Here is a 27,352-nt window from a genome sequence, read left to right on the forward strand (position 1 = left end):
TATTCGTCTCCACCAAAAAGGTAAAAAACATCCTCACCTCCTTCTTATGGCCTGTACACACCATCAGAAAAATACCGCTTTTGAATCGATCACATGACAATCTGATCTTTAGTACACAGCTTTCGAGAGCCGATCATGACAGTTCATCCGATATTACCCAATTGGACAAGCACAAAAATTTTTCTCGTACGATACCAGATCGTACGATTTTCGTTTAACCACTTCAGCCTTGGAAGATTTGGCTGCTCAATGACCAGAGCACTTTTTGCGATATGGCACTGCGTCGATTTAACTGACAATTGCGACGCTATACCCAAACAAAATTGATGTCCTTTTTTTCCCACAAATAGAGCTTTCTTTTGGTGGTATTTGATCATCTCTGTGGTTTTTATTTTTTGCGCTATAAACAAAAAAAAGAGCAACACAATATTTTGTACTTTTTGCTATAATAAATATCCACAATTTTCTTTTTAAAAAAGCTATTTTTTTTTTCTCAGTTTAGGTCAATATGTATTCTTCTACATATTTTTGGTAATAAAAATCGCAATAAGCGTATATTGATTGGTTTGCGCAAAAGTTATAGCGTCTACAAAATAAGGGATAGATTTATGGCATTTTTATTATTATTATATTTTTTACTAGTAATGGTGGCGATCTGCGATTTTTATCGTGACTGCGACATTATGGTGGACACATCGGACACTTTTGACACATTTTTGGGACGATTGACCATTATACAGCGATCAGCGCTATAAAAATGCACTGATTACTGTATAAATGTCACTGGCAGGGAAGGGGTTAACACTAGGGGGTGATCAAGGGGTTAACTGTGTTCCCTGACTGTATGTTCTAACTGACTATAGGAGATGACAGAACGTGGTTCCTACCTATTAGGCTGGATTCACACCTATGCATTTTTTGTGCTTTTTGCATTTTGCAGATTTGCACTACAGAATGTGTTCTGTAGGAAACAATGTTAAATGGACTCTAGTGCAAATCTGCAAAATGCAAAAAGCACAAAAAATGCATAGGTGTGAATCCAGCCTTAGGAAGTCACGATCTGCATCTCCTCTCAGAACAGAACAGGGATTTGTGTGTTTGATGAAATCTCCACTCTACAGGTATCTCCCCCAGCTAAGACCCCATGTCAACAGATACAACTGACACTACCTCTATTCAAATCTACTACTCCAGACGAAGTTGCTAAACTCCTTTCTATCGCCCACCTAACTACCTGTCCCCTGGACCCTGTTCCCTCTCAAATGCTACGGTCACCCTCTGACCCCATCCTACACTCTCTAACCCACATCTTCAATCTCTCCCTCACCTCTGGCGTCTTCCCCGATGCTCTAAAACATGCACTGGTCACTCCCATACTCAAAAAACCATCCTTGGACCCTACCAATCTTAATAACCTACGCCCTATCTCCTTGCTCCCCTTTTCCTCTAAACTCCTTGAACGCCTGGTTTACAACCAACTGAGTGACCACCTCATTAAAAACAACCTTCTTGATCCCCTTCAATCTGGATTTCGCCCTCAACACTCCACAGAAACTGCTCTTTTAAAACTCACAAATGACCTACTAACTGCAAAAACCAACGGACACTATTCTGTACTCCTACTTCTGGATCTTTCAGCTGCCTTTGACACGGTTGACCACCCCCTCCTCCTCAAAAAACTTCACTCCATCGGTCTCCGTGACTGTGCTCTTCAGTGGCTCTCATCCTACCTATCCCAACGCACCTTCAGTGTCACTTACAATTCTACTTCCTCCACTCCTCTTCCCTTCTCTGTCGGGGTCCCCCAAGGTTCTGTTCTTGGACCTCTTTTATTTTCAATCTACACCTCTTCCCTGGGTCAGCTGATAGCCTCTCATGGCTTTCAATATCATTTCTATGCTGATGACACACAAATCTATCTCTCCACCCCTCAACTCACTCCATCAGTTTCCTCACGCATCACTAACTTACTAACCGACATATCTGTATGGATGTCACACCACTTCCTCAAACTCAACTTGTCCAAAACCGAGCTTATAATATTTCCTCCCCCACGTGCCTCTTCCCCTGACTTCTCTGTGAAGAGCAATGGCACAACCATCCACCCGTCCCCACATGTCAGGGTGCTAGGTGTTATCCTAGATTCTGAACTCTCCTTTCAGCCCCACATCCAATCACTTTCCAAAGCTTGCCGCCTCAACCTCCGCAACATCTCTAAACTACGTCCCTTTCTAACCAGTGAAACTACAAAGCTCCTGATTCACTCCCTGGTTATCTCTCGCCTTGACTACTGCAACTCACTCCTCATTGGCTTACCTTTAAATAGACTATCCCCCCTTCAGTCCATCATGAATGCTGCTGCCAGACTCATCCACCTTACAAACCGATCAGTGTCTGCTACCCCTCTCTGCCAATCCCTCCATTGGCTACCACTCGCCCAACGAATTAAATTCAAAATACTAACAATAAGTTACAAAGCCATCCACAACTCTGCCCCCAGCTACATCACTAACCTAGTCTCAAAATACCAACCTAAACGCCATCTCCGTTCCTCCCAAGATCTCCTGCTCTCTAGCTCCCTCATCACCTCCTCCCATATCCGCCTCCAGGACTTCTCCCGAGCCTCACCCATCCTCTGGAATTCCCTACCCCAATCTGTCAGACTGTCTCCAAATTTATCCACTTTTAGGCGATCCCTGAAGACTTTCCTCTTCAGAGAAGCCTATCCTGCCTCCATCTAACAACTGCATTATTTCCTCCATTAGCTCATCCCCCACAGCTATTACCCTTTTGTATAACTTGACCCTCCCTCCTAGATTGTAAGCTCTAACGAGCAGGGCCCTCTGATTCCTCCTGTATTGAATTGTATTGTACTTGTACTGTCTGCCCTAATGTTGTTGTAAAGCGCTGCGTAAACTGTCGGCGCTATATAAATCCTGTATAATAATAATAATAAAGTTTACACACACGTCCCTGTTCTGCCTCTCATGCCCGCGATCACTTGCGGCCAGCGGTCATTGTGACCACCGGTCATGAGCATCGGCACCCACGCAGTGCGGCGGCACGCTCGCGCCTGCTATCCCGATTACAGGAGCCAAAATATAGCCACGACGGCTCGCGGGATCGTGCCGACCTGCCGCAGTATAATGACGGTGGCTGGTCCGCAATTGATTAATCAGTAGTTTTCATCTGAAAATATAATACAAATACATTGTATAACTTCTGAATTTTTATTCTGTCGTACGAGAATTTTTGTAACTTTAGTAACCTTTTCATTTTCTATATGAGATTAGCATGGAAAAAAAATAGACAAGCATTTGTCCGATAATCTCATTGTGTGTACCAGGCATTAGACCTCATGAACAGGTCATAACTCGCTCATCACACTTCTCAAATCAATGTGCCAGCTGTGTTAATTGGGAAACCTCCTTCACTGGTCCTTCTCTCAGTCCAGTTTTAAAGCAATCTCCCCCATTCAGTATGCTCAGCCATCAAAAAAGTATGGGTACCATAAAACAAAAAAGCAGAACCATAGCACTCTCTATTTATAACCTTTAAATGCACCCAAAAAGACCTTAAAAACTTACAAGATATAAAAACAGCAAGGCTCTCAATGCTTGTAATGGTCATGGCTCACCACATAACAACTAAAGATGGCCGTGGGGAGACATCATGGGCTCTGCTCCTCCCTCCTATACACATTGTGCCTGTGATTGGGCTTTGCTCAGTAGGCGGGGAGCCGACACTCCCTGACCCCCTAAATAGCCTCACCCACTGCTTCCATGTGAACCAAGTACACCAGCTTCAGGAGAACCGGAAGTTTCGTTTTCAGCCATTTTAACTTCCTCCAGACCACAAAAATAGACTAAAAAATCTGCTCTACAAATACAGGGAAATAAAAACGTTATGGAAAGCATAATCTAAATAATTTAAAAATGTCAAAGATCCTCAGAACAGGATTTTCAAAGACCGATCATAACACTTCAGGTTCTAATGCTTCTTTAGGGCTTGTTCACACTTGACTACATTTGGGGCCTCTGTTTGAGCATCACAAGCCCAGAGCCCTAGGTTTGTGATAGCATTCTTGTTTCCTGGCTCTCTACCTGCATTTCTAAAAGTCCCTGACCTGGCTACCTGCCTTTGATTTTTCGTTGCTGACCCCTGCTCGGATTACTGATCACTCTCTTTGGACTGTTGCCTGCCTTGACCTTGGACTGTTTACTGATTATGCTTATCTGCTGCCCGCCCCGAGCCCATGACCTCAGAACTGTCTTCTGGATTACTTTTTCCCATTGCCAGCCCTGCTCTCAGAATTGTAACAGGTTCACACTTGCCTGCAGTCTCTCCTGGCCACTGCCACAGGCCCTGCCGTACCAGCTTCAGGACTACAAGTGCCTGTAGGCTGCGTGCCTTAAGGGAATGGGGGTTACTGAGGGCAGAAGAAACACTTACTAGCTATGGTTCCTGACCTAGACATTGGGCTGAGTGTCACATAGAGCCATACTATAGGGATTAATATAATCTGGTTGAAGTTCGGCTTTAAATCTGAAAGGCAAACAACAAAACTATTGAAATTAATACAAGGGAGCTGTTTTATCTGTCAAAATGATTTGTATTTCCATTCATGCATTTCTGAGATTTGCACAGCCCTGTTACACAGCACATCCATACTGGTGACTTAAAATGTTCTCTATTGGAATTAAAGCAGAACTAAAGTCTCTCAGTCAGTATTACCTATTTGTAATTATTATGCTGCTAGCATGGAACAGATTTTTTTTTTATTTACTTGTTCTGTAACATTTCTTTAATTGCTTCCTGGTTTCTGGCCTAGGCCAAGATGACATCATGCATCCCATGAGTCTGAGCATATTCTTTCATCTGCAGGTGGGGATGAGGGGCTTTCTTACTTAAGCAGACCATCCCACCTGCATGCCTGAGCTAAGGGCAGGTGGATTCCAGCAAGTAAATTCTACATGAATCATCTGCTCTTACCCAGGATGACAGCAGCTAGAAATGCTGGGAGACAGGGGGTGTTTTTCCAAGTGATTTCTCGACAAAAAGCATGGAGTCATGGATGGATGGGTGAGTTTCACTTTAAAAAGTTCCTAGTTACCATGTTCCTAGATGGGACATGTATGTAGCACACCTGATTGACCCTTAGTGGTGTTCCTAGATGGGACATGTATGTAGCACACCTGATTGACCCTTAGTGGTGTTCCTAGTTGTGACATGTATGTAGCACACCTGATTGACCCTTAGTGGTGTTCCTAGTTGGGACATGTATGTAGCACACCTGATTGGCCCTTAGTGGTGTTCGTAGTTGGGACATGTATGTAGCACACCTGATTGGCACTTAGTGGTGTTCGTAGTTGTGACATGTATGTAGCACACCTGATTGGCCCTTAGTGGTGTTCGTAGTTGGGACATGTATGTAGCACACCTGATTGGCCCTTAGTGGTGTTCGTAGTTGGGACATGTATGTAGCACACCTGATTGACCCTTAGTGGTGTTCCTAGTTGGGACATGTATGTAGCACACCTGATTGGCCCTTAGTGGTGTTCGTAGTTGGGACATGTATGTAGCACACCTGATTGGCCCTTAGTGGTGTTCGTAGTTGGGACATGTATGTAGCATACCTGATTGGCCCTTAGTGGTGTTCGTAGTTGGGACATGTATGTAGCACACCTGATTGGCCCTTAGTGGTGTTCGTAGTTGGGACATGTATGTAGCACACCTGATTGGCCCTTAGTGGTGTTCCTAGTTGGGACATGTATCTAGCACACCTGATTGGCCCTTAGTGGTGCCCTTACTTCAACCAGTTTATGTGCAGGGATTATACAAGTCAAGCATTAACTAACTACTAGCTGCATTTATAAATACATTTAATTACTTTTTTATTGCATACTAATCTGCATTACATTTTTTATATCTACATGATATTCAGCTGTAAAGGATTTTACTGCAATACAGTTATCATCATAAACAGCACTATATTCTGAAGAGTAAAAAAACATACAGACGTTAGAACATAAAATGATGAAATAGGTAGTTCTCACAATAACTCAAACACAATAAAGCTACAATGTTATGTTAACATGTTATTGTTCGTTTTTATGGTCTGTGGTATGGCAGTTTATTGGTTGGCACAGTGGCTTTGCAACCCTGAGGCTATATTCCCATCAAAGATTACTGTCTGCATGGAATCTTATCCAATGTTTGCATCTTCTCCCACACTCCAGAATAGCTTAATAAGTTAACTGGCCTTTACAGAATTTTCATTCTAAATAGTGTGTGTGTGTGTGTGTGTGTGTGTGTGTGTGTGTGTGTTTGTGTCTGCAAACTGTACATTTAAGACCAGGGATCGAGGCTGATGTGTAGGGTTCAGTGTTCTCTGATGAATATCTTTACAATATATAAACAATTCAAATAAATGAGCATTGTTATTCTTCAGATCTGTATGAATGAAATATCCAGTCAGTCACTCTGACAGATAATGTACAATTGAAAAACCAATGTTAGGTGATACAGTAGTGCAAACTGGCTTGATGGACAGAGGCTCACGTGGTCACATGGCTGCCTTCTATGACCTGTACTTATCACAGGAAAGACAAAACAGTCCATACATTAATTTCATTATTTTTTAATTGCTTGTTATAAAAGTGTTTCTAAAGCCATAACTTTTTAGCCTTTGGATAGAGTAAGGAGGGGGAAGAACCTCTGTCAGGTTTTATTGATGCCTGTCTTCCCAATGGGGATATTAACACACTTTATTTGACCTAGTGACTACGGTCATCAGGACTGAAAATAAGGAAGAATCCAAAATTAACTCGCTATCAATTAACAAAAATACAAATAAAATGTTCCAATACTTACATTCTGGTAACAACAGTGTAAGAGGAAATTACGCTTATTTTGGCAAGCTTTTCTTATTACTTCCTGTCGTGTCTATGGGAATGTATTCTCCACAAGGGACACAGATGGCAAAAAAAATGACAGGAGTTTTAGACAGTTTTTCAAAATTGCAGTTATTCGTTTTCAAGTGATCATAGGCAAGCCATTTTCAGTATGTAATTGGGTCTAATGTACAGGGTGGTGAGTTATGAGAGATTTCACCTCCCAGATAGCAAGCAGTTGAGCTGAAAGTTTGAAAATGACTTGCTAAGCTTTTGCTAGACTTGCCAGACTTCACAAGTTTGTTGCATAACAATAGTCATCCCACCACAGTGGCTGAATTTTCATGCTGTAGACTTGCAGAACTCTTGTTGTAGATTCACCACTGTAACTTTGCTCTTGCTAGAGACTTGCAATGAAAATTTGCTACAAATTAGAAAAATGTCCATTAAAACTTGTACTTCAAGTGCTCTGCAAGTATACAACTTGCCAGTGAAAATGTACAGCAAGTAAACAAGACTTTTCAACACTGCCACAAATTTGTGGCACTTTATCCTTGCTATCTGGGCTACTTTTTCTGTCACTAGGACAGGAAGTAACAGAGAATACTCCAATCAAAATATAGATGAAAGTGAAAATATGCTGAGTGTAAGAACCAGATTTCTATTATTTTCTTATTTTCCTGTCCCGATTCCCAGGACTTTTTTTCAGCGGGAATGTGGGGGAACGCAGTTCTGCCACCACCAGCACTAAATGTATGTAATGGCAAGGGCTGCTGGGGTGTGCAGGAGGGTCTATTGTTGCTGGCTGCTGGAGGATGATCTATTGCTGCTGGTGGATGATCTATTGCCGCTGGAAGGGTCATATGTTGCTAGGGGGGGGTCAGTTGTTGCTTGGATGGACCTACTGTTGAGGGAGGGGTCAATTGTTTCCAGCTGCTGGAGGGTCCATTGATGTTGATTGTTGGGAGATTTTTTTTGTAGCTGATGGGGGTCTATTGTTGCTGTGGTGGATCTTGTTGCAGGGGATTATATTTTGCTGGCTGCAAAGGATCTATTATACTGCTTTTCTCACTATCGCTAACAAATTCATGCAGACTGATTTGTCGAATAGAATATATTATTTATTTTTGCCCCCCTGAAAAGAGCCATGAACCTTTTTTAACAAATATAATCACTACCTCATAATTGATATTGGCTGTCATTGCAGGACTGGTATAACATGGACCTAATTTGTATATGTCTTTCTTCATAAATCCCTTTACTAGCACTTCATTACATAATTATTATTGTCAACTAGCACATTCTCCATTTTTGATAGGTATCAGCTGAAGTTATTCCCTTTTTTGTCTGCACGCTATTGCTGTGTCTCCTTTTACCAACACTGCTTAACATCTGTGCATCCAAAAGCTTTGATGCAGCTACCGAAATTGGCCTACTGATACAGGAAATTCTTCTAGTCAAAGCTGAAAAAGTGGAGATGAAGTGATAATAGGAAACCAGTACCACTATTTGCTCTATTAAATCAATAACTCCTTCCCGTTTCCATTATCATCAAAATTGTTTTGCATGACATCATTAACAAGCAGCAGACTCAATGGTCCTCTCAGGCAGATCTTGAGAGACTATGCCTAGGCATATTTACTTGGCTTTAACAAAGTGTAATTCAAGCTTAACCCTAACTCCTTACAGCTATGGTTACCAACAGTGGTGGCTGGTGTGTTTTCTTTTGGGGGGGTTTGAAAAATGCATCCCCCCCTCCGGGCAGCCGGAAGCGTGGCACCGACAGCACTGGCAGTGCTCTGCGCCCCGAGCCCACCTTTTTTTGAAGCCTATTTAAGCCTCTGGCTCTAATCTGGTGCTTTAAAAAACAATACTCCCCCTATTGGAATCCATAGTCCGGCGCCCTGATATGTAGATCAGGGGGCCAGACCATTGGATAGGGGGGCAGCGCCCGTGCGCCCTATATGGACGGGCCGTCACTGTTTACCAACCTTTGTAGGAAACATGTATTCCTACTTTGTATTCCTATTATGTAGGAAACTTACTCATTTTCAGCCCACTCCAGTCTGGTCTTCCCTATGTCTGCCAGCAGCGTTAAAGGGGAGAGGAGAGAGTGCTCCAACAATGGCTAGTAAAGCCTGAAGCAATGACATCACCCATAGGCTTTAATAGCCCATTTGTTGTCAGCATTTTTTCCTCTTCCTTGCAGCGGCACTGGATGACCCAGGGGAGCAAGGTCACGTGACAGGACCTGAGCGGTCGGAAAATGGGCAAGTATATACATCTTTCTTAACAGAAACCTGTTATTTTATATCTTTGGTAATTGTGCCTGTATGTAAATTAAAAAAATAGATTCTTACTAGCCCATGGAGTCCAGCATTGTCCTCTTCAAGCCCAAAGCTCTTCTTTAAAGCTCTGCTCCCACGCCACCATCTTGGATAGATATCCCGCACATATGCAGACATGCCACATGACTTTGCCAGTCTGTGGGACCTAACAGCGTCATTTTGCACATGAACAGACATGCCGCATGTCTCTACCAGGTCCTACGGACCTGAAGCGTGTTCCATTTGTGTAAGAGGGAAAGGGGAAAGAGTCATTGGATAGGAAGTGCTTATCATGGGTAATGTGCATTTTGTCTACTGGATTTACACCACTCATGTTGCATTTATTATTCTTGATTTGACACTCCTTGCTTTCGTGTGTTTTTTCTCACAACAGGAGCCAAAATACTGTGGTTTTTAAAACTCATTATAGTGCATTCAGTATGTTGAATTGCGTTTAAATGTAGAATGTTTCATTTTTGATCCACACCACATCAGCATAGTGCACCAGTGTGATTAGGGCCTTTTGTAGACCATGGATTTTAGCTTGTCATTGCACTGGGTGTAAATGGGTCCTAAATGAAAAGAAATGAAAGAAAAGAAATATTTACTGATGCTGTACATTGCAATATGAATACAGCTACGGATGGGTTCACTTTAAGTAACCCATAATATCAGTCTTTCTATGCACCTGCCTTAAGGGTGCCACATAGTTGTCAGTCGGTGTCTTTTTAAACGAATGAGATTTTGGTTTAAAAAGACACAGTACAATACAAAGCAGTGCAATGGTCAATACAATGGGTTATTTTGATAGCAAATATTGAAATATGTTACCTTAAAGTTACATTAACAGTCTTGTTGGGTGTGATTCCAAAATATTAACAGGCAAGCTGAAACACCTTTCCTTGAAAAAAAAGCTGCTCCAGGCTTCCTATTGTGCAAGACACAAGGCCAGGACCCTAGACATTTAGGGGTTGATTTTTTAAAGGCAACTAGACTTAATTTTCTAAGGGAAGTTGCACTTTGCAAGCAAAATTACCCCAAAGTTTAGTAAATGAGGTGAGGCTAATTTCCATCATCCAATCAAAAATGCAGTTTTTTCTTGCACTTGCAAATAATTGGGTATTGTTTTCAAAGTAAAACTTCACCACATTTACTAAGTACTGGGGCAAATTCTTTTGCAAAGTCAACTGCCCGTGCAAAGCGAACAGCCTATTTTCTATTAGTAAATCATCCTCTTATTCACGTGGTCTTTTAAGCTAGGGGAGGAACATAAGTCTGATTTATCATTCCTCCTTTGCTACAAAGATCATATTACCAAATATCTAGGTTTTTACTCATGCAACCACCAATGGGAGAACACTGTATTTACACTTTATTCAGGAAAAGTAAATAACTATGAGTTATTTTTCCAACTCAGTAATACTGTAGCATTATAAATGTATTTATTATTTATCACTGTTTGAGTAGTTGGATACTGCATTAAAGACTTTTTTTTCTTCCAGACGACTTTGCAGAAGAAGAGGAGGTGCAGTCCTTTGGATATAAGAGATTTGGTAGGTCAAGTATTTTATTACTCACCAAGCTAAGATGTTCCAACTAAAGTAAAATAAGCTACACTTGAAATGCTAACAAATCTAGGTAAACATGGGCTGCGTAATATTCTTTCGACTCATAGTCAGCACCGTGTCATAATAATGGTATATGACTAAGCTTGTCATACTTCCATAGTTGAAGACTTAAGAATCGTTTGTATATAAAAATATATATATATATATATATACTACCGTTCAAAAGTTTGGGGTCACCCAAACAATTTTGTGTTTTCCATGAAAAGTCACACTTATTCACCACCATACGTTGTGAAATGAATAGAAAATAGAGTCAAGACATTGACAAGGTTAGAAATAATGATTTGTATTTGAAATAACATTGTTTTTACATCAAACTTTGCTTTCATCAAAGAATCCTCCTTTTGCAGCAATTACAGCATTGCACACCTTTGGCATTCTAGCTGTTAATTTATTGAGGTATGCTGGAGAAATTGCACCCCACACTTCTAGAAGCAGCTCCCACAAGTTGGATTGGTTGGATGGGCACTTCTGGCGTACCATACGGTCAAGCTGCTCCCACAACAGCTCAATGGGGTTCAGATCTGGTGACTGTGCTGGCCACTCCATTACCGATAGAATACCAGCTGCCTGCTTCTGCTGTAAATAGTTCTTGCACAATTTGGAGGTGTGTTTAGGGTCATTGTCCTGTTGTAGGATGAAATTGGCTCCAATCAAGCGCTGTCCACTGGGTATGGCATGGCGTTGCAAAATGGAGTGATAGCCTTCCTTATTCAGAATCCCTTTTACCCTGTACAAAGCTCCCACCTTACCAGCACCAAAGCAACCCCAGACCATCACATTACCTCCACCATGCTTAACAGATGGCGTCAGGCATTCTTCCAGCATCTTTTCATTTGTTCTGCGTCTCACAAACGTTCTTCTTTGTGATCCAAACACCTCAAACTTGGATTCATCCGTCCACAACACTTTTTTCCAGTCTTCCTCTGTCCAATGTCTGTGTTCTTTTGCCCCTCTTAATCTTTTTCTTTTATTGGCCAGTCTCAGATATGGCTTTTTCTTTGCCACTCTGCCCTGAAGCCCAAAATCCCGCAGCCGCCTCTTCACTGTAGATGTTGGCACTGGTGTTTTGCGGGTACTATTTAATTAAGATGCCAGTTGGGGACCTGTGAGGCGTCTGTTTCTCAAACTAGAGACTCTAATGTGCTTATCTTCTTGCTTAGTTGTGCAACGCGGCCTCCCACTTCTTTTTCTACTCTGGTTAGAGCCTGTTTGTGCTGTCCTCTGAAGGGAGTAGTACACACCGTTGTAGGAAATCTTCAATTTCTTTGCAATTTCTCGCATGGAATAGCCTTCATTTCTAAGAACAAGAATAGACTGTCGAGTTTCAGATGAAAGTTCTCTTTTTCTGGCCATTTTGAGCGTTTAATTGACCCCACAAATGTGATGCTCCAGAAACTCAATCTGCTCACAGGAAGGTCAGTTTTGTAGCTTCTGGAAGGAGCTAGACTGTTTTTAGATGTGTGAACATGATTGCACAAGGGTTTACTAATCATCAATTAGCCTTCTGAGCCAATGAGCAAACACATTGTACCATTAGAACACTGGAGTGATAGTTGCTGGAAATGGGCCTCTATACACCTATGTAGATATTGCACCAAAAACTAGACATTTGCAGTTAGAATAGTCATTTACCACATTAGCAATGTATAGAGTATATTTGTTTAAAGTTAGGACTAGTTTAAAGTTAGCTTCATTTAAAAGTACAGTGCTTTTCCTTCAAAAATAAGGACATTTCAATGTGACCCCAAACTTTTGAACGGTAGTGTATATATATATATATATATATATATATATATATATATATATATATATATATGTTGAACATATTTCATGTATTATTTTGTTTATGTTTTGTACTAAAACTGAAACTTTTCTTTTCGTTTTATTCATGTATATATAAAACATTGTATTTCCACATTTTATATTTACTATTTACAGCCAGCAGGTTGCGCACTACGCTATTCAAAGTTTCTTTCTAACAGATGTACTAAAACTAAACCAGAGGGACACACCTCCTCCCCTGTGATAGACAGCAACAGGGATTATGGCAGCAGCTAGATGCCATAAACCTGGGATTTTTGTTTTCGCTAGATGGCCAGATTCTTGACAAAATTGATCCCAGCAGTGGATTCGCTGCAAGATCACTTTCATAGGCGGTGAGAGAGGTGTCCAACCCCTTTCCTGGTGGCTTATGAGCTTACCAGAGCCATCAGTAAGCCCGGAACCAATCCAATGGCGGTGATGGCTGGGCAGGAAGTCAAGTTCAAGTGAGGGCAAGATAGTCCCCACTCGGCTCTTTGCCCTTGGAGGACCGGAGCAACCTCTGAAGTCAGTGGCGGTTCTCAGACTTAAAGAGACAATTTTCTTTTTTTTTTTTTTTCATGTTAAAGAGTTTTTTATTGAGTTTACAAGGTAAAACATAACAGAAATGTTGATTGAACATAAAAAGATGAAGGGAATGAAGTTCTGTAAAACATAGGCTAGTTAGTAGGCAGAACGAACAATGAGTAACACAATATAACCATTTATATTTACGGAAACATATGGAACATTCTCATATAAAACACCATGGAAATGAACATGAGGACAAATAAAAAGGAATGTAGAAAAAAGAAAAATGGAAAAGAAATATGTTAAGCTCTATTAATGAAATCATTAATGCCCCAATCGACATTCATGTCAAAGGGTGAGTAAGATTTTAATTCATATATCCAGAACGTTTCTAGATGAGACACCCCTCTAAGACTAGAATCACCTCTCCAATGGGGGACAAATTTATGAATAATCTGAAATTGGGTTGCGGACAGATCCTTATTATGGTATAGTAAATGGTGTCAAGGGACACTATGATTAGAACAACCTTTTTTTATACTAGCCAAATGTTTGTTGACCCTCACTGAAAAGGTTCTAATTGTGCATCCCACATATTGTTTTTTGCAAGGACAAGTTAACAGATAAACTATGTAATGGGTGGCACAGGTGGTGAAATCTTTCATATGATATGTATGATGACTAGGCACCCCATAGTGGTGTGACAGCTTTTCATTGATCCTGTGCTTCGGATGTCTTTGTACCAGAAGAATTTTTAAACCGTCTTCAATAAAGGTGTCAACAGAGTGCGGCCGTCTAGTATTTTCTTCTATTCATTCCTACATGCAGGGCCAGCACCTGTTTCCATCAGCAGGTGGTATGCATTATGAGATGTCTGCCTAGAGTGGTGTTCTTTTGGTATTTGTATTTGAACAGTAAGCATGGCCTGCATATGTGATGATTAAACATGCCTTACATGTACCTTGAAAAGATCAAACATTCTCTTACAATTGAGTTGTTTTCTGCAATATTGACCAGTGTGTCCTAAACTCCTGCTATGACTGAATACATCTCCACAGCCAATAGCTAAGAAAACTTTAAAGATATATTCTTTCTCCTTCTCTTATTCCTAAGGTTAAATATCCAAAGGCACACATTTCCACATGGCCTTCGGCTCAGTTGTTCCATTTTTAGTTTAATATTTCATTGAAAAGATTTTCAAATTTAAAAAACAAATGGGAAAGCAAACATTTAGGACATACAGCAGAAAACAGTTTATGTGTCCATCTTTCCAGATACCCCAACTAACAATCTTATAATTGTTCCATTTTGTAGCGACAAAAACTTCGAGGCCAGAAATCTTTAGATTACCTTCTGTATGAGCTGTATTCACCCAATAGCTGGAGAGTTTGTTTTTAATGTACCGAAGTCTCTTAGGGATCTATGTTGTATTTATAAATGTTTTCACTTAAGCTTCACAAAACTTTTACCCAAGATTCACATACATTTCTAATTGGATTTAGTAAAGTGTGTGAATCTTAGGTGAAAGTTCTGTAAACTTTTATAAATAGACCCAATAGTGTCCTGTGTGTACAAAGACAAATAGTTTCTTTTCTGACCCACTTTAAATCATCTAAAGGACCGAAGTATGACATTTTGGTTATGTGGTCATTTTAATGAATTCACTTTAAAAGAAATATTAACATGTTTACGAGGACCTACATTTTTATTTTGTGAAATCTTGATAGATATTTTTTTTTCTTCAGCATTAATCCCAAGGCATTGTTTATTAGCTAACAATAAATTATATTACTCAGTGTCTTAGAATAAAAATACACACTAAACATACAAAATGCTGATCCCACTAAACCGTATTACAAGAGTATATTTAATCTGGCTTTCACTTCAGAATTAGAGGCAGCTGGAAACATTTGTTGGTCACTTTCTTGCATAATTTCCTCTGACCAAATATCATCTGCAGATTTCAGCAAAGAGTTTATTATTCAGCAATGTCTGTAAACAATGTATATATCTATACATGTTTTTAAGGAATGCAAGAAATTCTTAAACAAACAGTAAAATTGTCTTTCTGAAGCCCTCTTTATTTTCATGCAAAGAGCATTATGACAAAATCAAATTGGTTGTTGTGTTTGGCCACTTTCCCAATGCTTGAGGTAGGTTGGTTCATGTGTCCTCTTCTTTTTTGAATCTGTGGTTGAAGAAAACTTGAGAGGTTCACAGCTGTTCTCGCTTATTAAATATAATATATGTACTGCAAAAATGTTATTTTGCCTGTCTGGAAACTTACATACGTTCAAACTGTGCTAAGGCTGCAGCTGTGGCGAGTACATTGAAGGTATCCTTTTTTAGGAGGACTGAGTAGGAAACATCCATACTGCTTACATATCTTACCTTGAGTTATTCATATTCTACCCTCATATTCTTACACAGAATCCCAATTTTTTTTTTAGCACTACAGAAAGCTGGCCCTATGAAAATGTAGATTCTTGATAAATTGGCAAAGATTGGCAAAAGCACAAATGTAGGAAGGCTTCACATAAGCTTTTTCAATGCTAAAAAACCCAATCCGTTTCGTTTACAGAAATTTGCAAAATGTTTCACTTATAACTGTAAGAACTGAAAGAATATTTTACCAAACCAAAGAGGGGAAGATTAGATAAGAATGATCTTCTTCAACAAGCAACACATTCTGTGACCTTATGATAAATACGAGAGATTAAGGGATAACACATTTTTTTTCCATCCTTCTTCTGTTCTGTGCTATTGGCATTGGCTCTGACGTTAGTCGAGCTACTGTGTACGACTGTACCTGGGCCTCAGAGATGGAAGAGAGTTTAGAAAAGACCTTTGTGCATACACTGAATTTGGTACCTTCACACTTTGTTCCTTTGCTTATGGAAGCTCAAAGGGAAGGTCATCAGTAGCTGGATCATTTACTACAATGAAATTCCTAGATTCTCCATACACATGGATCACTGCAGCCAGTAGTCACTATGCACCTGAAAGGATTTCTGCTAGACACATGGGAGTAAAGGTGTAACAGATAGGTTATCATTGTGGAGGCTATATCTATATCCTTATACCTGAAGTTTAGTGACTTTTTCTTTTTAACTGCACCATGGATAGTACTTACCATGAATGAAAAGGTCCAATGTGCTAGTGGCTGCTGTGGGGAGTTAACATGAATGGCTGCAGCTGTGACAGGTACTCTTTAAAGAGGAGGTCCAGCCTCCCCACAAAAAATTAAAAGTCAGCAGCTACAAATACTGCAGCTGCTGACTTTTAATATATGGACACTTACCTGTCCAGGGAGCCAGCAATGTCGGCATCCTAGCTGATCTTCGGATCGGCTGTCAGGTGCAGCCGCTGCCATTCCTGTTAAGGGAACCCAGCAGTGAAGCCTTTCGGCTTCACAGCTGGTTCCCTACTGTGCAAGTGTGAATCGCGCTGCACTTTCTAATTGGTCCGGCGGAAGGGGCGTGGCTTAGCGCATGGAGCTGTAGGACGCACATCGCGGCAGCTCCCGGTCCTGACGATCTCCACGGGGCTCTATCTCCTTTACCATCACCCATCCGGCTACCAAGAACGTCCTGATGGGTAAAGGAAAGCCCAGGGACCACTCGAAGCCCGCCGGCGACCGGACACAGGGCGATTTGGGGAATTTTGTGACCCGTTCCTCCGCGGCCTACCAGAGCCAGAGAGCCTCCAAGATGGCGGTGGCGCCTCCGTCTCCGGCCCGCTCAACACATGCAGACGCCGAACAGGTACTGTCCGGAGGCTGCTCAGTCTCCCTCACGGATCTGGAGCCCCCACTATACCACCCACACAGCCCCCAAAGCCTCTCCCAGGCCTCCCTATGCTCCGGGGACGGATGGGACATGGAGTCGCAGATGCGATCCATGCATGCCTACCTCCGCTCTTTACCTACTAAAACTGACTTTGAACATTATGTCTCCTGCATGGAGAAGTCATATAGGAAAGAGATTGCTGAGCTCAAGAGGGATCTAGGGACTAGAATGGAGGATGTAGAAAATACCACTGATGGTATGTGCAATACATTACAGTCCCATGAAGAGATCCTTAATACCCATACTAACATACTACAACAGCTCATGTACCACCAAGATGACATCGAAAACCGTAGCAGACGGAACAATATTAGAATCCGTGGCATACCAGAAACCATAGATCACAATGATTTGCACGGAGCAGTCACTGCTATATTTAACCAAATCCTGCAGCAACCCAAAGATACCCCTATTGAGCTGGACAGAGTTCACAGAACCTCAGGCCCACGTACTTCTGATTCTTCCTTTGTTCGGGACACGCTCTGCAGGGTGCACTTTTATAAAGTTAAAGAGGAGATCATGAAAGCAGCCAGCACACAGGACTCCATTCGGCTGAATGATACCCCAGTAATGCTGCTGCCTGACCTGTCGCGCCAAACTCTGGCCATGCGGCGTGCACTTAAACCGATTACATCTGTTCTTCAGGAAAGAAAGATCAAATATCAATGGCGGTTCCCTTTTCAATTACGGGTTCATCATGAAGGCAAAACGGCCCTTTTCCGCACATTAGGAGATCTACCAAGGTTCCTGAGCACTCTGGAGCTACCCCAGATCTCCCTGCCAGACTGGCCCCTTCCCTCTGCTACTCCGGGACTTCCATTCCACACACAATGGCAGAAAGCGAGCAAGAACAAGCGACCCAGAAGCTCCCCTCAGAAGGCTCCAGACGGCTGACTGGTCTCTAGGCCCTGCAGACACCACATCTTTACCCTGCCACCGTGACTATTGTATTGTTTTCTTTTTTTTTTTTTTTTTTTTTGATCTCTTTTTTTTTTTTTCTTTCCCTCAAGGAGGGGAAGAATAGGAAGCGGTGCAGGCCATCTACCCTTGAACCACTTTTAAGTGGTAAAGATTTCCCTGGACTACCTACCTGTCTACTACACTAACAGTGTTACAGATCCAACACCCCCCCTCCCCCCTCCTTTATTTTTTTCGCATCATCATTTTTGCAGATGCCTTTTTGTCCCCCCACATTATCCTAGTTGGATGTCCTTTTCAGGATGATCCTTTCAAATTTTTTCTCTATTGTTGTCTACATTTTCATTGTTTTCCTTTTTTCTAGGGACAAGGCTGGGGCGGACGGGTTCTATAATTATGGCTTATCCCCCCCACCCATAATGAAACTCGTTCTTAACTACGAATTAATATACGTTAGCCTTATAGAAATGCTTCCATGTTTTTTTTTTTTCTGATGTATGTGGAAGGGGGTGGGGGTATATACGTTATATGTGACATGTTATTTCTTATATGTTCTTACAAGGTTACCTTATGATAACAAATTGATGGTTATATAATGTTTACACCAGCTTTTGCTCCCCCCGTGGACCCCGGGACCGGGAGGCACTCTAGGTGCTCACCACACCCCCCCCTTAGGACTTGTAGTGCCTGTTTGCGCACTTTACTGATATTAGTTTATAAGTACTTTATAGAAATGTTTCTACATTCAAAGGATTACTTAATGCTGCCACCTAGTGGCTTATTTTTTTACCTATTTTTCTCTCTTACTTCCTCCCTCCCTTTTCCTCTCTCCTCTCCCACCTTTTTTTTCTTCCCCTACCTACCCACTTACTTCACTCCCCTATTCCTGGGCTGGATGGACCTCGGCACGAATGTTATTAACATATACTGTTGCCTCTCCTCACTCCTATTATGTCTTCACTTGAGCATCTAACCTTATCGTCCTATAACTGTAGAGGCTTTAATACCCCCGAAAAAAGAAGCCAAGTGTTATACCACTTTCATAAGACTAAAACTAAAATCCTGCTCCTACAAGAGACGCATTTCCAGGGTTCAGAGATTCCACCCCTTAAAAACCCTCATTTTCCCCAATGGTTCCACAGTACGAACCCTCATGCAAAATCCAAAGGGGTATCTATAGCTTTTCATAAATCGTTCCACCCAGAAGTCTTAGATTCCCTAATAGATCCACTAGGGCGTTATTTATTCCTCAAACTCAAATTTAATTCTTCTATCTTTACAGTGGCTAATGTCTATGGACCAAACCAGGATCAAGGGAACTTTCTGTCCAAGGTTCTAAACAAATTGCTATCATTCGGGGGTCCTTGTGTCATTTTAGGTGGTGACCTCAACACAACTCTTTCTCCAGCCGTGGACACTTCTTCGGGTAAGTCAGCCATGTCCCACACGACTCTTACACACATAAAATCCCTTTTAAACTCAGCACAGCTTGTAGACATATGGAGGATACAACATCCCCTAGAGAGAGACTACAGTTGTTACTCAGTAGCTCATAAATCCTATAGCCGTATCGATTACTTCCTAATCTCCCAATCATTGCTAGATATACCACTCAAGGCCTCCATAGGACATATCCTCTGGTCGGATCACGCACCCGTACACCTCAACCTAGCCCATCCACCAAAATCCCGCACCCGGACCTCGTGGCGACTTAATGACAATCTACTGACTGTCACGGTATGTGTTGCAGCAGTTGAAAAAACGATTAGTGACTTTATTGCAGATCACCGCCAAGATGATACTAATTCCCTTATTAAATGGGAAGCTCTGAAATGTGTACTTAGAGGGACACTAATCCAGCATGGCTCTCGGCTAAAAAAAGCCAGAATGGCCGATATCTCACCTCTCTTATCTAAGATTAAAACGCTTGAAGTTACACATAAGCGAGACTTAGACCCTGCAACATATACCGACCTATTTAACGCGCGTAGAGACCTGCTCCGTCTACTCGATGCTAACTCCCTTATAGCCAGAGACCGAGGACGTAACCGACATTACACTCTAGCCAACAAATGTGGACAACACCTCGCGAGAGTTCTTCATCCTCGCCCCCCACGCCGACCTATACCACAAATCTGTACATCTGACCAACGAAAAATCAATAACCCCAATGGAATTGCTGACGCATTTAAACAATACTACTCAAACTTATACAATCTCCACACCCCAAACGGGACGACCCCTACTAACGAAACACACCTATCCTCCATGCAGGACTACATCTCTGACACAGCTCTACCACATCTAAACCCTGAACAGACATCTGCCATGGACGACCCCCTTACAACAGAGGAATTCACTGCCGCTATCAAAAGCCTGAAAAATGGTAAATGCCCAGGCCCCGATGGGTTCTCCCCGAGATTCTATGAATCCTTTGCTCATCATCTGTCCCCATTGTTAACTAGCACATTTAACTCTATAGACGATACCCATCTTCCCTCTAGAGACCTTCTAGCAGCTAATATTTCAGTAATACCCAAACCTGGCAAAGACCCCTCTCAATGTAGCAGTTATCGTCCCATTTCACTCCTTAACCTGGATATTAAGCTCTACGCCAAAGTCCTGGCTAACCGCCTATCTCCTATCCTACCTTCACTCATACATAAAGACCAGGTGGGATTTGTCCCTGGCCGAGAAGCTAGGGACAATACCACAAAAACTATTCACCTTATTTCCTATATCCGAAAACACAATCTAAAAGCTTGCCTGCTCTCGTTTGATGCCGAGAAGGCCTTTGACCGGGTCAACTGGGACTTTTTACGCCTCTCTTTGCAACAGATAGGCCTTGGCTCCACTTTTGTCTCTAGGGTCATGGCCCTATACTCACGTCCCTCGGCGTCAGTCCTGGTCAACGGTTCCTTCTCCGCTTCATTCCAGATTTCAAACGGTACACGACAGGGCTGCCCCCTGTCTCCCCTTCTTTTTGTTTTAGTGATCGAACACTTGGCCCAGGCCATTAGACAAAATACATCTATAGTAGGAATTCAGACACCCTCATCTCAACATAAACTTTCACTTTACGCAGATGATTTATTAGTCTACATACAACAACCTCATACTACCCTACCCTCCCTGATGCACGAATTTCGCAGATTTGGACAGTTTAGTAATTTCAAACTGAACATGTCTAAGACTGAGGCCTTAAACATATCATTACCCAGTACCACCCTTACCCAACTACAGACTAATTTTCCCTTCCAATGGGGTTCCAGAGGCATCTCTTATTTAGGGATCACAATTCCTGCCAATCTCTCCGACCTATATGCCTTAAATTATATACCCCTCCTAGCCCGGATCAGGAAAGAATTGGATTAATGAAACCCCTCCACACTACCTTGGTTTGGGCGCATTAATACATTGAAAATGGATACCCTACCAAAATTACTATATTTATTTCAAACCGTTCCTATTATGGTCCCTAAACAATTTTTCACATCTCTTCGCTCTATGTCCATACGATTCATATGGCAAAATGGCATGTCCCGCATTCGTCACAATTTACTCACATACCCCAAAACACAAGGCGGAGTGGGCCTACCTGACTATGAGCTATACCATAGAGCTGCACTGTTATCCCGGGTCCTAGAATGGTTCCCTCGCCCTTTCCCCAAGGCGTCCACCATGGTGGAACAGGATTTATCCACTTTAGATCTCAGGGCCTTGCTTTGGGGATACGGACGACATTTACATTCACTCTCCTCTGCTTCCCCACTGACGATTGCAGCTTTACATTTTTGGTACAAGAAAGGCATACAGACTCTCCTATCCTCAGACCCTTCGCCACTCAATTCCCTATTTGACCACCCCGCACTCCCTCAGGACGAAGGCTCTACCACAATAGGCCCATATTCCCGCTCTATGTGGCCCGTGGCGAGAACATTTGTAAACCCTACCTCTGGTGCACCCATCCTTCCAAACACACAGGGTAATTGGCTTACAGCCCTCCATATATCTTCCTTTTGCTCCGACCTGTTCTCTACATCTCAAATCCACAGACCCTTAACGGAATTCGAACAACTGTGCTCTCTTACGGAAACTCCCAGACACTTACTTTCCACCTTATACACGATACAAAATATACTGCTACATAATCGACCTCCTTCATACACCAAGAAGTGGTCCACGGAGCTGGGAAAGGAACTTCATTCAGAGGATTGGCAAAAATCATATTACTTTACGCATAAATCTTCAATATCCTGTTATACCCAGGAAAAAAATTTTAAGCTTCTTTCCCGATGGTACAAGGACCCTCAATCCCTTAACAAAATTTTCCCCTCGGTCCCATCCTCCTGTTGGAGGTGTGGCTCAGAAAACGGAAGCTACCTACATATATGGTGGGACTGCTCATCTATTCAACCACTTTGGTCCCAGGTTTTTTCCATTTACAGTAGTCTCTATGATCAACCCTTACCACCCTCCCCAGAAATTGCATTACTGTCTATGCTTCCTGGTTCCATCACCTCACAGAAACGCTCCCTTCTACGCTTTTTTTATCAGCTGCCAGGCAGATCATACCCTTATTTTGGAAAACCCCCACTAGACCCCCACTTACTTTATGGGTGTCGACAATGAATGACATTATGCGCATGGAGGAGAGGTTGGCCATGAATAACGATACTTTTGATAAATTCAAAACTCTATGGCTTATCTGGTTTGAATACTCTACGTCAGACGCCCTGAAAACCTTATTGTCTACTCAAGGTTAGACACAAATATCCATCTTTAATACTCCTTACATACATTGTCGTGCCGAGGTCTGCTCCACGCCCCTCCCCCCCCGTATCCTCTCCCTCTTTTCTTTTTTCCACCCGCTTTTCTTTTCTTTATCCTCGCTTTCCTGAATCCTAATATGACCTCAAAGTCAGTGGTTATAGTCTCTCCTAGACTAATTTGTAGGTTTGTATAGACAGTTCATTACTATATAATATTGCTGGTTGATGATGGTCCCCTCTCACACAAGATCTAATCAAACATTGTACGCTGGACTAAAAAATACTCAGTTATGTCTTTGTCATCAATAACTGACTACCAATATTTGTGTATAAATATTCTTTGATATTGTCAATAAAAACATATTTGACACTAATTGGTCCGGCGGCAGAGGCAGGAGGAGGGGGCCGAACCAAGAGACGGCGTTGCGGCCCCGTCTCCAGAAGTGGGGAACGGTACCCTGTCAAAAACAAATTTTGGCACCTTTCAGGGGGGAGGACACAGATAAGCAGAAGTTCCACTTTTGAGTGGAACTCCACTTTAAGTGCAGACTATGCCTGCCTTTGTGCTAGGTGCAGTGTGGTGAGGCGAGCAGTAAACACACTGAAGCAATATATTGTAGAAAAGTTCAGCACAGTACAAACCGGCCTGTCCAGAAGCCTGTCTGCAGCCACCTACAACCTGTAAGAGTGGTGAAACAGCGGTCTGAGGACTTGAAGATGCCGACACCGTCTGCCATGTGGAGCAGAATGCGGCCTAGCAGGTGCATACTCAAACGGGAAACTTCTGGAGAGGCGATAGCGTAGTCCCTGCACTGTCCCTGACAGACGGAGAACCTGTCTCTACACTAACCACTCGCACAATGCATACCAAAGCAGGTAGTCAGGCCTCTGCCCTCATGCAAGATGGCCACCAAAGTTACATAGGGGCATCAGCATCCAATCAGATAGCTGTCTCCCTGTGATTGAGAAAATCATAGAGGAACCAAGATCCTCACAACTTCCTTCTACATGCACTTTTCGCCCCATGCTCTATTCATAGAAGCCGTATCAGTTCTCACTATGCACAGTGCTCTTTATGAAGGGAGGAGACCTTTCAATTATCCACCTGTTCCTCATTCATAGAGTGAGCTTAGTTGGCACTTGACAAGTGCCTGTTACAGTTGCAGCTGCTCATATTAACCCCCACAGCACCAGAAGATTACCACTGTAGGGGCATCCGGGGCAGAGGACAGAGCACTTCAACCTTACACAGCAACCACCATTACATAGGACACTCTTCATTCATGGTGAGTCCCTGGTGCAATTTTAAGAACAGCTTTTCACTAAACGTCTGCTATGATCTATTCTGTTTAAAGGTATATCTTTATCTTTTTTTCCCTCTAAGTATCTGAAATATCAGTACTACTTTTTGGTTATATTTCTGCTACAAAGAAATAGATCTTTCATTCACTGTCTTTAGGGATCCATAATAGGGGACTGCAGTATACAGAATAACATCTAGAACTGCATCAACACTTAATTGATTCTTATGGGAGCCATTTTCCTGTAATTATGTAACAGGGACTTATTGTGCAAGTTTGATGAACATCTTTTGAGCAGATCATCGTTTCTAAGATTCCACTCGAAACACTGAACTATCACTTTCCTTGTCGTCTGTTTCTATTTAATGTTGGCTGAGATGATATAAGGAACATGTGTGCCCTGCATTCCTGATGGACTGTTTGCTTCTTTAATAAGATTATAGTGCTGTTTATCCAGAAGAGAGTTATTTGTTTGATATTGTGTGTAATGACCAAAACAGATGTGCAAGTCGGCTAGGTGGAGCTTTGGTATTCCTGCCCTTGTTCCTCATGACCACCCATCACAAAGCCTTCCACATCTGTGGCTCATTACAAGTCTTCCTGTGATGGCAGTCAGAAGGGTATTGGGTACAGATAAGAATGTCACTCCATAGGAATGATTGGTATGTTAACAGGACAACACTAAGTACAGGCATATGTCCTACAGTAATATAAATTTCAGAAATGCTCAAACTACTTTTGAAAAGCCAAACAACCAATAACATTTACAAATGCGATAATAACATTCTTATATTTGGAACAGATTTGAGGTATCTAACACAAAAGCAAGAGTTGATGGCGGCAATAACAACCTCATATGTATAATTAACTGTGAATGCTTTTGATAGCACTTTTATGAAATTAAACAGCATTCAGCTAGTTACACTGTAATTGTGTGTGTATAAATGTTTTAAAAAGCTACAATATATGTGGAATGATACTCCCCTAGGGGATGTTGCTTGTAAATGTATTCTTACATAATGTTTTGCAGATTTACAAAGGCAAAACAAGTCGATTGCAGTGCTTCTTATGGCCAAATTTAGATCCTTAATTAAAACCATATTTATGAAAAGAAACATCACTCTTCTAAAGAAGCAGTTACAGTTTTTTTCATGGCAGTGTTTACTGTGCAAAATTAAATTTCTTAATATTGTTTACATGGAAATAAGCTCTACTATCATGTGCCAAAATAAAATATTTCTAGGGGCTCATTAATGCTCTGCTTGTGTTCATTTGACAAGCATGTGTTTTGGCGTCCCTCAAACATTATTTAGTTGTGTGACAATAGAAGCTAGGAAGCAGTTACACAACAATGCCAGAAAATGTTATCTGGAAACCTGTTATTAAAAGTCAAGTCTATCCCAAATGGATTTCTGCCAATTGGAAAGATGGGCCAGGGTTTGATCTTCCAGCCAGTCTTCGTTTCTCCTAAGCAGAAAGAAAGGAGCACTATTTAGCCCAATAAAGTTGGCCAAACACATGGCAGTTGCTTAACGTAATTCTTTTTCTTTCCACACATCAGTACATGAGCATGCATACATATATCACTCAAGTAAGTTTACCTACTGGGTAGCAAATGCACACGCACCCCCCCAGTACCCACAGTTTATTAGCAAAATAACACTCATTGACTCCATGAGTAATTGTTGGTGGGGGATAATTATTAGCCACATTAGCTTCCCAATCCCATGACATTAAAGCCTAATTTAGGCTCAATGTCTTGCACATGAAAATGCTGCTTCCTGTTTTTCTCTTCAGTGCTCTATTTTAGCTAAAATTAGTAATAAAAAACAAAGTCACTTCCAGCGCTAATAGGTCTTCCAAGGTGTGGCGTAACAGATGTCAGATAAAATGGTGGTGTGAAAGGTATATATGGTATCCAAAACTGTGTGGATGCTGCCTTCCTCAGATGGGGTAATCCGAAAGGAATTACAAGAAAAACAGAAATGGAAGGCGCGGACACCTAGTGCATTACCAAAGATAATTTAATAATAAAAATGTTTTATATAAAAGTGGGTACTTACAAAATGCACCTGACAAAAGGCCATAAAAAAAATGCATATTCCCTTAGTTGAGATGAGGTGGGGGGGGGAGGTCGAGGCGGGGAATACTGAGATAGCGGTACTAGAATGATAAAATCTTCCTCACGATTAGATGCCCCGGGTTGAGTCGATCTCTGGTGGTGAGCCATGGATTAAAAAAACGGGTCTAAATCATCTCTTGGAGAGAACAAGTAAATTATCTTAAAGTTAACCCAATTCACTGGGAGATGTACTTATCAGGGATATGGGGGTCCCCACCACGGGGCGGGGGCATTTCATGCACAGGAAGACATGGAGGTCAGGGGGAATCCGGGGGGGGTCTGCCCCCCCTCCAGTCAGACAGGCCCCACCTTATCTTTGGGGGGTGTCGGGCTGGGGGGGGGCTGCGGACCCCTCCGGTTAATATTAATATTACTTTGAGATCATCATTGTTAAATGCCACTATCCGAAATACTGGTGGTAAAATACTGATGTTCTTGGTTTAAGCTTAGCAAACGCTCGGAATATATATTCCTATAAGGATAGAGGTGGGGTGGGAAGGATAGGGGTGGGGGGGGATACGGGACGCTCTCATGGAGTTTGTCCTACCCACTTCCCCACATAGGTCGTCACACAAGCCCCCCAATTCAGTTTGGGGAGTAGATGTGACTTATTAATTGGTGTTTACCAATTTAGTGGTTTGAAGTAGAGTGGCATGTGGAACGGATTGTTTCCGTCCCCCGCTCCATTTCTCTTTGATTTTTTTTTTTTTTTTTTTTTGTTTGAGATGGATGGCCTTAAGGTGTTTTCACTCAATGCCAAGGGACTAAATACCCCTGAGAAATGGAAAATGTTGCTACACGACCTGAAGGCCTCTAAAACTGATATAGCATTCATACAGGAGACTCATTTTAGAGCGAATAAGGTACCTGTACTAAAGATCAGATTTTTTCCTGAAATATACCATGCCACTAATAAATTTGCTAAAGCCAGAGGTGTATCTATTCTCCTATCTAGTAAGTTTTCATGGGTATGCAGTGAGTCTCTGTTAGATGAAGGGGGACGCTTTGCGTTTATAAAAGGGCTTCTGGGCGGAGTACGGGTGACCCTAGCAACGATTTATGCGCCTAACGATCACTAGGATATCTTTATCCGTCGAATATTGGTCAAACTGATGGACTTCATGGAAGGCCCACTGATCTTGGGAGGGGATTTTAATGTCCCCCTGACCCCCCAAGTAGATACATCATCAGGGAAATCATCAGTTTCTA

At 41.9% G+C, this 27,352-nt stretch overlaps 1 protein-coding gene across 2 annotated transcripts in view; it reads left to right on the plus strand.

Annotated features, from left to right (window-relative positions):
• The window catches only part of COLEC12 (collectin subfamily member 12), a 207,418-nt gene that overhangs the window by 37,415 nt on the left and 142,651 nt on the right, over positions 1-27,352 (plus strand). The window contains exons 2-3 of one of the 2 annotated variants that reach the window (XM_073631440.1): positions 10,723-10,773; positions 19,231-19,374. In XM_073631440.1, coding sequence (XP_073487541.1) covers positions 10,723-10,773; positions 19,231-19,374 — 195 coding nt within the window. The remainder of the gene's footprint in view (positions 1-10,722; positions 10,774-19,230; positions 19,375-27,352) is intronic. The other variant, XM_073631441.1, reaches the window with a different exon arrangement.

The sequence above is a fragment of the Aquarana catesbeiana genome, linkage group LG05, assembly GCF_042186555.1.
Source record: "Aquarana catesbeiana isolate 2022-GZ linkage group LG05, ASM4218655v1, whole genome shotgun sequence".
NCBI classification, from domain to species: domain Eukaryota; kingdom Metazoa; phylum Chordata; class Amphibia; order Anura; family Ranidae; genus Aquarana; species Aquarana catesbeiana.